The 11,159-nt window shown below is 41.3% G+C and overlaps 1 protein-coding gene and 1 long non-coding RNA gene across 3 annotated transcripts; one reads left to right on the top strand and one right to left on the bottom strand.

Annotated features, from left to right (window-relative positions):
* Positions 1 to 3,511: 3,511 nt before the first annotated feature.
* Positions 3,512 to 8,784, bottom strand: LOC113583838 (zinc-alpha-2-glycoprotein-like). Of its 2 annotated transcripts, XM_035523685.2 has the most exons (7): positions 8,463 to 8,784; positions 7,460 to 7,729; positions 6,167 to 6,457; positions 5,271 to 5,555; positions 4,946 to 5,077; positions 4,705 to 4,752; positions 3,512 to 4,296 (listed from the first exon to the last, which is right to left on the bottom strand). In XM_035523685.2, exons 1-7 carry the CDS (start codon positions 8,539 to 8,541, stop codon positions 4,223 to 4,225), a joined length of 1,179 nt encoding a protein of 392 aa, XP_035379578.1. In that variant the 5' UTR covers positions 8,542 to 8,784; the 3' UTR covers positions 3,512 to 4,222. The 2 variants fall into 2 exon arrangements, with proteins under 2 accessions (XP_035379578.1, XP_026876218.2); XM_027020417.3 differs by lacking the exon at positions 4,705 to 4,752 and having other exon boundaries at positions 8,463 to 8,782.
* Positions 8,087 to 10,334, top strand: LOC145657381 (uncharacterized). The gene is made up of 3 exons (XR_014123017.1): positions 8,087 to 8,255; positions 8,973 to 9,058; positions 9,174 to 10,334. It is a non-coding gene; the product is annotated as an uncharacterized LOC145657381 (long non-coding RNA).
* Positions 10,335 to 11,159: the final 825 nt, after the last annotated feature.

Here is an 11,159-nt window from a genome sequence, read left to right as displayed (position 1 = left end):
AATATAAACAACGGCTGAAACGGGAAGCTCCGGTTCAGAGGGCGGTCGCGCGCTGGACAGACCAATCGGTGGCCGCTCTGCAGGACGCTCTGCAGGACGCTCTGGATGACGCGGACTGGGACATGTTCCGGCGCAGCACTGATGATGTCAGCGAGTTTACGGAGGCAGTAGTAGGATTTATTGGGAAACTGGTGGACGACACGATCCCAAGAATCACCATCAAGAAGTTTTCCAACCAGAAGCCCTGGGTGGACAGAACCATCCGCGAGGCTCTGAACTCTCGAACTGCTGCCTACAATGCGGGGATCATCAGCGGGAACATGGACGAGTACAAGTCCGCAGCATACGGAGTGCGCAGGGCGGTGAGGGAGGCGAAGCGGCGCTACGGGAAGAAACTAGAGACACAGTTCCAGCAGAGTGGCTCTACATCCCTGTGGCAGGGACTACGGATGATCACGGACTACAGGAGCCCACCCTCTGGGCTGATGAGTGCGGATGAGTCTCTGGCGAACGAGCTGAATACATTCTTTGCTCGCTTCGAGGCTACATCTAGCAGCGCTAATGCTAGCAGCACAAATGCTAACGGCGCTAGTGCTAACAGCGCCAATGCTAACGGTGCTGGTGCAAGTGGCACTATCGGCGCAGCCGGTGGCACATGCGCGGGGCCCACCATAGAGCAGCGCCCTCTCATCATCACGGAGAGTGACGTGAGGAGAGTGTTTAAAAGGGTGAATACCAGGAAGGCGATGGGACCAGACGGTATCTGCGGGAGGGTCCTCAAAGCCTGCGCAGATCAGCTAGCCCCGGTATTCACCGACATCTTCAATCTCTCCCTGACGCTCGGTATTGTCCCGTCCAGCTTCAAGCGGTCCACCATCGTCCCCGTCCCGAAGAAACCTCGACCCTCCGACCTCAATGACTACCGCCCTGTCGCCCTCACATCAGTCGTGATGAAGTGCTTTGAAAAGCTAGTTAGAGACTTCATCACATCTTCACTGCCAGCCTCCACGGACCCACTGCAGTTTGCATACCGCCACAACCGCTCCACTGACGATGCGATTGCACATCTGCTCCACACTACACTGACTCACCTGGACGAAGGGAGGGGAAATTATGTTAAAATGCTATTTGTCGACTACAGTTCAGCATTTAACACTATCATTCCCTCCCTACTCACTACTAAGTTGGGAGATCTAGGACTGCATACATCCCTGTGCGACTCGATCTCCAACTTCCTAACAGACAGACCACAATCAGTACGGGTGGGCAACTGCTCCTCATCCACCCTCACCCTCAGCACTGGAGCTTCTCAGGGTTGTGTCCTAAGCCCCCTGCTCTACTCACTGTACACCTACAACTGCACAGCCACTTCCAGCTCTAACACCATTGTCAAGTTTGCTGATGACACCGTTGTCGTGGGTCTGATCTCGGACAACGACGAGAGGGCCTACCTGGAGGAGATTAAACACCTGGAAAACTGGTGCCAGGAAAATAATCTCCTCCTAAACGTCAGTAAGACAAAGGAGCTGATCGTGGATTGCAGCAAGAAGCAGGAGCGGCACTACCAACCTGTGAGGATCAGTGGAACCACGGTGGAGAGAGTAGATAGTTTCAGGTACCTTGGTGTTCACATCTCGCAGGACCTGTCCTGGTCCCGCCATACCAGCTCCCTGGCAAAGAAGGCTCGTCAGCGTCTTTACCACCTCAGACGCCTAAGGGACTTCAGACTGCCCTCCAAGGTACTGCGGAACTTCTACACCTGCACTATCGAGAGCATCCTCACGGGGAACATCACAGTCTGGTTTGGAAATAGCACCAAGCAGGACAGACAAGCACTCCAAAGGGTAGTGCGTTCAGCAGAGCGCATCACTCACTCGGAACTTCCTGACCTGCAGACCACCTACTACAAGCGGTGCCAAACCAAGGCCAGGAAAATTGTGAAGGACCCCACCCATCCCAACAATAGACTGTTCTCTCTGTTGAGGTCAGGGAGGCGCTTCCGCTCCCTGAAGGCCAAGACAGAGAGGCTGAAGAGGAGCTTCTTCCCACAGGCCATTCGGGCCCTGAATCAGGGAAACTGATAAACTGTGGGGACCACCACCACCACCACGTAACATGACTGTATATCTGTATATCTGTATATCTGTACCACCACGTAACATGACTATATCTGTACATCTGTATATATAGATTTAGATGGTACTATACAATGGATCTGTACATTCTGTAGATTGTGTACATATATACTCAACCATATACATTGTACATTGTGTATATAATCATAATATACATATATTGTACATACATTGTTAATATATTTTTGTACATACATAGAATATATATTTATCTGTATATATATATTTTTTTCTCTATGCACCCCTGGTTCTCTTCCTCAGTTTGGACAGAGCACTCTCCACCATTTCACTGCGTGTTGTACTGTGTATGACTATGTATGTGACAAATAAACCAAACTTGAACTTGAACTTGATATCATAGACATGAGACTTTATTCCATGACCTCAAGTCTGCTTTGACATCTGCTCCTGCACTGGTTTTTGTGAAACCTGAAATTCCATTTATGTTGTATGAACTTGAACATTATGACTTTATGACAGCATGCCTTGGTCACTGGCGGCCAGATCATTAACGTTCAGGTAAGGTGGACATCAATACCACTGGATTTGGTCCTTGTCTGCGTGTGGTTCAAGCCACATATTTGGCTGTCACATGCTCTGGGCTCTCCTTTTGTCCTGTCACAGTCTCTTACAGTTCATTGTCCTGCATTGCACTTCACAAATGTGGAGCAATTTGGCTGATCTCACTGCTCCTAACGTTCACCTTCAAAGGATTTAGATCAGTAATTCCTCATCCTTAATGATGACTGCAATGTCTGATAATTGTGATTAGTGAACCTGGTGATGACTGTGTAATGTTATCTACCACCTCACCTTCCGCTGCATCAGAAATTGTCTGTTCACCATACAGTGCTTGCACAGGGTTCTCGTCCTAATCATTTCTCTGCTCAAGCTGCCAAGCTTGTAGCATTGACCAATACTTGTTTTAGCATCCAGTCTTAACTGCTAACATATATACAGACTCTGGCGTAACACATGATTTTGGTCACATTTGACAGCGGCATGCCTATTTAACAGCTGCTGGAACACCCATAAAACATGCTTCATTGGTCTCTGACCTCACGTTAGTATAGTGAATAGGGAATTTTTTCCTTACAACAGTATTAAGTCTATTTGACATAAAAGCATGAATTAGCTTATCTGCATCCTGGTTAGTTAAAAACACACCGTGGCAATATTTCTAAGATGTTTTGGTCGCCCTACTGATGTGTGGTTTAAAATTTAAATCAGTATCCAAAATTACACATATGTTTTACACTATGATCTAGATTTCTTAAGTAATTGTTTCACTATAGCTATTTTAAATACAATGGGAAATGTTCCAGTTTCAAGTGATGTGTTGGATATTTTAAGAAGAGAATTGTACAGACTGTTAAAAACATTATTTTGTTTAGTAGGGATAGGTTCAAGACAGCACATTGATGGTTTGCTCTCTTACAATTTTACTGTTCTGTCTCAGAGATATGCAGTGGATGGTGATCTAAATTAACACTGCAGGTCCGTTGGAGACTAAATGGAAAGGCCCTTTCCAAGTCCTTCCGACCTCTGACACAGCAGTGCTATGTCAGAGATGCAAGAATTGGAAACATGCTTCACACAGCAAAGTGGTACCACCACCATAATTAGGAACAATATATGAGTCTAGGACTCATGTAGGTAGGGAAAGATGGTGGTCCATCAACAATGTATACAGCAGAGTCCACAATTAGCAAACAAATAACTGACGTGAAGACTGTAAGATACTAATGTTTTGTGTGTGTTTTCCAGGAAACATCGAAGTAAACACAAGAATTGGTAGAAAGTGGATGGACTGTTCCTTTGTCTCACCTGATCTGCACAACACACAGATGCTTTGTGGGTTTCCTGAGAGAACTCTTATCTTAGTGATTCTTGTGCTCTGTGTGACTCCAAGGAGGTTTGTTTAAAAACACCAGGTGCTCATTGCCTCCCTCTGAGAACCTCTATTCTGTCATGCCTGTGTGAGCTTGGGGGACACAGTTCTGGTATCCAGGTATAACCAACCACCTCACAGCTTCTACATTATACCTGGAGCTGGCGAGGACTGGGATGGGGTATCAACAAATTTCTCAGAAGCTGTGAATGGGGCATTTAGGCTTAAGGTTCTTACACGAGCAGCAGCCTCCAATCCTGTTGCTACAGTCTGAAAAGCAAAAGAGGATTCATCAGGATTTTGACTTCTTAGCTCAAAGACAAGGGATTTCATGACACCTTACAAATGTAGAACCTTAATGAGAATTCAGGAGTAAAGTAAAGATTACATATCAAAATAAGAAATCTCTAAAATAAAGAGAGGGGAAACACACAAAGACAACACAGCTAATTTACAATGCACAGCAATCCATTAATGCCAAAGAAATCAAATTGATGTTTTTAAATTCAGAATATTGTCATAGTCAGAATCAGTACTGACAGTGAGGTAGGACACACAGAAAAGGTGACACTTGGAAATGCAGCTCCAGGTGTACGTGGTAATCTGGTCAAAGGCTCAATCTGCTTCTGGTGACACAGGCCAAGATATTTTGTAAAGTTTATCATAAACTCCAATTACCATCATTTGGTGGCTGATATCGACGAGGACCTTTGGACCAATTTTTGTCTGAGAAAGCCATGAGAAACTAAATTAAATCTTAACTTTCTTTTCAATACACTGAGTTGAGCTAGTGTTCTAAGCACATACTATATGGTATTCAAGTGTGAAATGTACTCTTTCTGTCTTGACATTACTATAGTATTATACATAAAACTCTCGAGGGAGTAGAGAGCATCTGTAATTATGTTGTTCTACTCACCAACGATTACACCTGTCCTTATAACGATACAGATGATCACACCAACCACAGCCAGTGTGAGCAAAACTCCAAACACTCCTCCAATAATAGCACTCTGGATTTTCTCTCCTGAACAGTCATTACATTTTCCATCTACAAAAACAACAAATAATCAAATTAAAGGTGCCATATTCTCCACTGTCAAACATTAGATTTCTAAATTTTAAATAATTTTACTTCTCACTGTTGCTTTTTATACATTACTGAACATTTTAACAAACTATTGAATTGTGTTTTTTATTATAAATGTTATTAAAATTATTCTCAACACATCAACACTATTTACCCCATTTGGTAATTACTGGTTCTGTGAGACTACTGTGAGTCACATAACAGTCATAATCTGCTTTTTCACTCTCCAGGATGTCCACACTCTTCCTCAGCTGGTAGGTGTCATCATCATTGGGTCTGACTTCTGAGGACATAATCAGCACTTCAGGCAGGGAGGTGCGGTACTTCCTCACACTCATCATCATTTTTTTAGGGTAGAAGCCCGTGGTCAAGCAGGTCAGGGTCAGTTTGCCTGGGTCACTTACAGCTCTCTTAGCAAATATATAAACATCCACTAGAGCTGGAGAGAGAACAGATGTAAACACACAACATTCAATCAGAAGCCAGATCTCTATCAAAAACATCATTCATGGATAAGTGGCTGCACATTTGTATCTGTCATGCAAGTAATTATTTATGCTGACAGACATACATGCACCATTTCAACATTGGAAACTTGGTCTCAATTTTACAATTATCTCCCTAGTGTTGCCCTAACATGTTTATTTCCTCATAATTTATTTGCAGTAATTATGTATTGCTTTACAGGCTTGACCATTTTGGGCCAATACTTGTGACTATTTATCAGTGGTAGTTAATGGATTACACAGCTGCCACAGTTACAGCCATTACATATAGTTGTCATGTGGGCTAATACATTGCATCTTATTAAAGATTTAGATTTCTTGCTTGCAAGTGTACCCTGCAACATGTAATTAATAAAAAACAACTTTCACACTTTTTTACAAATTTTATATAATAGAATTTTATTGAAAATATGGTAGCAGAAAACAAAGAAGTACTTGGACTTTCTCTCATGGAAGATCCTTGCAATCCAAAAATGCATGCAAGCACGTCTTTCATGAAATCAATCATTTTAAATAAGCAAATGAATAATTTATTAGAACTCACCATTTGTTTTGTTTTTGCCTTTTCTAAACATCAGGGATTTGTTCAGGATGTCCACACATTCATTCTCAAGGTAAATTCTGATGTCCAGTATGCGGCCTTTATCATTGTCCCAAATCATTTTGGTCATTTGGGCCTTGGGAACTTCAGCCTTCCACTGCATGGCTTGAGGATCAAAGGTGATAAAGTCTTCTCCATCATAGCCATACTCATCAAAGGTCCTGAGAAGGTCTATCGATCCATTTTGATGTTTCTGAACCTCACAGCCATATCTTCTCTGCAGCACGTGAAGATCTACAACCATTCAGAACAATGAACAAGTTCCACATGATTCTAAGTGTGATTAATCTCCCACACAACGATAACAGTCTGCTCCCATGACTGTGATCTGGAAAGTGCCTCCACAACCACAGAACTGAGAGGGCGAGGAGGAGCTTCTTCATCCACCCCTCAGTACCTCTTCACACTATGTACACACACACACACACACTACACTGAACATACATGACCTCACCTCCCAGCACATGTACACATATACTACACTGAACATACATGACCTCACCTCCCAGCACATGTACACATATACTACACTGAACATACATGACCTCACCTCCCAGCACATATACACATATACTACACTGAACATACATGACCTCACCTCCCAGCACATGTACACATATACTACACTGAACATACATGACCTCACCTCCCAGCACATATACACATATACTACACTGAACATACATGACCTCACCTTCCAGCACATATACACATATACTACACTGAACATACATGACCTCACCTTCCAGCACATGTACACACACACACACACACACACACACACACACACACACACACTACACTAAATGTACATGACCTCACCTCCCAGCACATATACACATATACTACACTGAACATGCATGACCTCACCTCCCAGCACATATACACATATACTACACTGAACATACATGACCTCACCTTCCAGCACATGTATACACACACACACACACACACAATGAAAATACATAACCTCACCCTCCAGCACATATATGCACACACAGTACACTGAACATGCATGTGCAGGATACTTTACATTATATACACATACAGATACATACATATTTAATGTGTTTTTTTTCACATGTGAGCTTTTATTTTGTCTTAACAACCCCACCCCACCCCCACCCTTTCTGTTCTGTATTTCATTTAATTTAAAGAAAATTTGTGATAAAGGGAATGAAGTGAACTGAATAATAAATAGGCCAAAAGGACTCATATATGAGTGGAAGAACTCACCAGAACAAGGCCACGTGCAGTTCCCAAGAACGTCGCTCTGGTGCCTAAACCAGCCCCTATAATTCTGTAGCTCTTCAGTATAGTCTGGCAGGCCTGCCTGCACCCAGTCTGGTTTGGGAACCTGAACTTGGCTTGTACTATCGTAGTAGTAGATCTGCCTGTTATCTAGCAGGCCCAATGATATGAACTCAAAGAAGCCCAGAGAAGAAAGATTCTTAGAGAGTTCCATGTAAATGTACATGAGAGAGTGACTGATTGGTATTTCAGGGTCTAGATGTTAGAGAGAAATGTACTGTTAGAATTGTTTACAGACTTGGAATGTTTGTTTATGTATTACAAACCAACACATCTGAAAGGCAGAAAAAGCCAAATAACATCACAAAGATGTAAGGATACACACACACACACACACACACACACACACACACACACACACACACACACATATATATATGCCTTAATGGGTAAGGATATTTGGTTAACTTGCTGTAACTTTCTTGTAATCTAAATGTCTTCCTAGAACAAAACATGATGCTTACACGTTTGCCTTTTCTAGTAACTGATTCTTTTAAGATGGATCAATGGACATTTTAATAAAATCACATTTCTCATGAATTACTAAATTATTATTCCAATCCCAAACAGATCGCGTGAACATGAAAACTGCTCAACTGAGCAAGAACGGATCCATCTACTAGTAAAACGTGGCATTTATAGTATTTATGTGACACCAGCGAATGGACTACGTTTAGGCCTGCTTCAAAGTGTACGTGACGTAAATAATAATGCCTAGAAAGTAAGTTTTCCTGCTCGCTTACAGAATGTACTCTTAAAATAATTATAATATAATTATGAAAACAGTGTAATTTTAGTGTCTACTATGATCATAATCCATATTATTCTGCCTTGTCAGTTCATTGTCTGAAATATGAATTAGGCAACTTTCACTTCATCGAGGGTGATTAGCTAGCATAGCTAAAGCTAGTTAGGTTAGGATACTTACCTCCCGCAGCATTAACAACGTCGTTTAAAATTGAAACTAAAAAAATAGTCTCCAGGAGCATTAATTGGAAATAAGCCATTTCTTATTAACTGGAAAATAAGTCATTTCGTTTCAGTAGATTTGCGTCGTCCACAGGAAAACGTTCGATGCCAGAAATTACGTTTGCCAACTGCAAACTGTTTCATTCTAGTATATTTGAAAAAGACAACAAATAGCAATAAAAATACGAAACGATACGATACGAAACGAAAGCTCGTACTAAACTGAAAGTATCTGGGCTGGTGCGGAAGCGGAAGGTCGGTCTCATGTCTCTAATGGCGAGTCACTGTTAAGGCGCATTTCGTTTGAAATAGTGCGGCTCTTACGAGGTATTGTTCACATTCAGCGGCATAAGCACCATAACAAAGTGACTGTTTTGTACTTGGCTCAAAGTGCAATGTAGACGCGATTAATGGGGTACAGCTTGGGGTACAGCTTGATGAATTAACGTCACTTTTCTTTTATTTTCAGGAACCCACTTGTGCTGAATATGCTGCAGTTATGAGGTTAAACATCCCACCCACTTCCAGGTCCACCTCTCCATCACAGTCTTGCAGGCCAGGAACCTCGCATACCATTAAACTTTATTATAGCTTACTTTTACATGGGAAATGATGTTCTTCATAACATATTATCAGATCAGGTACTTACTTAGTATTGTCATTCTTTCAGGTAAATGTCTGACGGAGCCTTTGGACAGCCGTGTTAAAGAAACCAGGGAGGTCAGAAATGCTACAGCATTTCTGAACTATTGAGATTCAGCTGTACCTCATTGACGCAAATATACCACATTCATAAAGCACATTCTGAAGATCCACACAGATTCTGGTCAGTACAGAAATCTGTCTACCTGCACCTGAACAACTTGTTTATGCAGTCCTGCCTCCTCAGTACCATGTGAACAAGTTTATCCTAAGGCAGGAGAAATGGTCAGTAAACACAGCTTAGCTCTTGCATTGTGCAACACATCTTTTCTTTAAACAGAAAATATAGCTAAAACCAAAATCTAGTTCAGTTTCAGAATCACATATTTCACTGCTCAATAAAAAGTTATCTCATTGAGAAACTCAAAAATCACAACCCATCTTACATGTTGTATAGTTCAGATAAGCGCATTCAAGCCTTCTTTGAAGTAACATGTAAAGGATGAGGGCTAAATTAAATGTAAATTGTGTGCCATCAGGTGTACAGTTATTGCTACTTATAATCAATTTGAGAAGTATGCTATAAGGGAAGTCTTTTCCTTATAAGTAGTACACAGTATTACTTATTGTTACTACCAGATTTTACTGTTGTTGTTGTTTCTATGTCACAGCACTGAAATGTATAGATTTGTTAGAGGGAACACAAGTACTGTACTTTCTTCCACTAGTAGCTGTATTTCATCCTTTTGAACACCAGAGCTGCACCATCATGTTGTGAAGTCTGAAGACAGCAACATTAGTGAGCACAGCCTGACAATATATGGAAGTTTTATTTTTCAAAGTAAAAGCAGCCTCAAGTAAATAAATGAATAAATGAAAGAATAAACAAATGTAGAAAAATATTTACAATAACAATAATGATAATGATTAATCACTTTAAACTCAATAAAATATGCACTTAACATAGCAATGTGAAACTGGCCTTATATGGGTGCAAAAGAAAAAGCCTGAATACAGGCTAAAAAATAAAGATTACCCTAAACAAATACGTACAGTTGTAAATGTAACCCCAGATTCAAATTGTGGATATATAATCAAATAGAAGTTTCTGGTGAAAATGGTCACTAAGCAACAATGAACGTATATGAACATTAACATGTTTGTTTCATTTTCTTCAACCAAAAATGTGTTTGAGATAACAAGCAGTAGTTGAACATGTTTAAAAGAATTTGTACTTTAAAAATATACTTTTGCACTGGGGTCGTTATTTACAATCGACACATCACGTCCTCATGTAGGGTAGAAATTTGAGTCTGGTTCAGGGTCACTGGATTTATGGTCAGTGATTAAAAGAGGACATCATTCTACTGTAACATGTTGTGTAGCCCAGTAGACATACCTGATATACCTAGTGTAGTCTCCACTCGCCTTAAAACCCATCTGAACTAGAGGATTCTGGAGTTAGTGTAGTCTCCACTCGCCTTAAAACCCGTCTGAACTAGAGGATTCTGGAGTTAGTGTAGTCTCCACTCGCTTTAAAATCCGTCTGAACTAGAGAGGATTCCCAAACAGTATTTCTTCGTTCGTTCATCAGTGTATCTGAGTGATTGTAAAAGCTGTCCGTAAAGCATCCTTGAGTTTGAGAAAGGTGCTATATAAACGTAACTAATAATAATTCACTCCTTCAAAAAAACATAACGCAACTTACTCGTCTGTCAGTCCGTTTACCATAATGTCTACTGCATATATCCAAAGTGTCATATTCGACATATCTGCCGAGAAATCGCTCGTGCACAATTCAAAATGACTGCTTGACCTCCCGAATACCGTGATGCGCGATCACCCTGCAGCGTGAACCTCTCCTGCCTCTGCCCGTATTTTTCTGCCATTTTCACCTCTGTTCGACCTTACAGCTGTGAAGATCCTGGATACTGGGAACTTATTCATAGCAAAAAATACTCAAATTCCCCCCAAAATCACTTATGACTTCCTATTATCCTCCCGCAATCAACAA

This window comes from Electrophorus electricus, chromosome 4 (assembly GCF_041902795.1).
Source record: "Electrophorus electricus isolate QZ-2024a chromosome 4, ASM4190279v1, whole genome shotgun sequence".
NCBI lineage: Eukaryota > Metazoa > Chordata > Actinopteri > Gymnotiformes > Gymnotidae > Electrophorus > Electrophorus electricus.
This window is presented reverse-complemented; position numbering and strand designations above follow the sequence as displayed.

Coding starts and splice junctions, on each gene's coding strand:
- LOC113583838 (XM_035523685.2), bottom strand. CDS start 8,541: ATGGCTTATTTCCAATTAATGCTCCTGGAGACTATTTTTTTAGTTTCA. Junction 5,556..6,166: donor AGGCAAAAACAAAACAAATG/GTGAGTTCTAAT, acceptor TTCTCTCTCCAG/CTCTAGTGGATGTTTATATA. Junction 5,078..5,270: donor ACCAGTAATTACCAAATGGG/GTAAATAGTGTT, acceptor TTGTTTTTGTAG/ATGGAAAATGTAATGACTGT.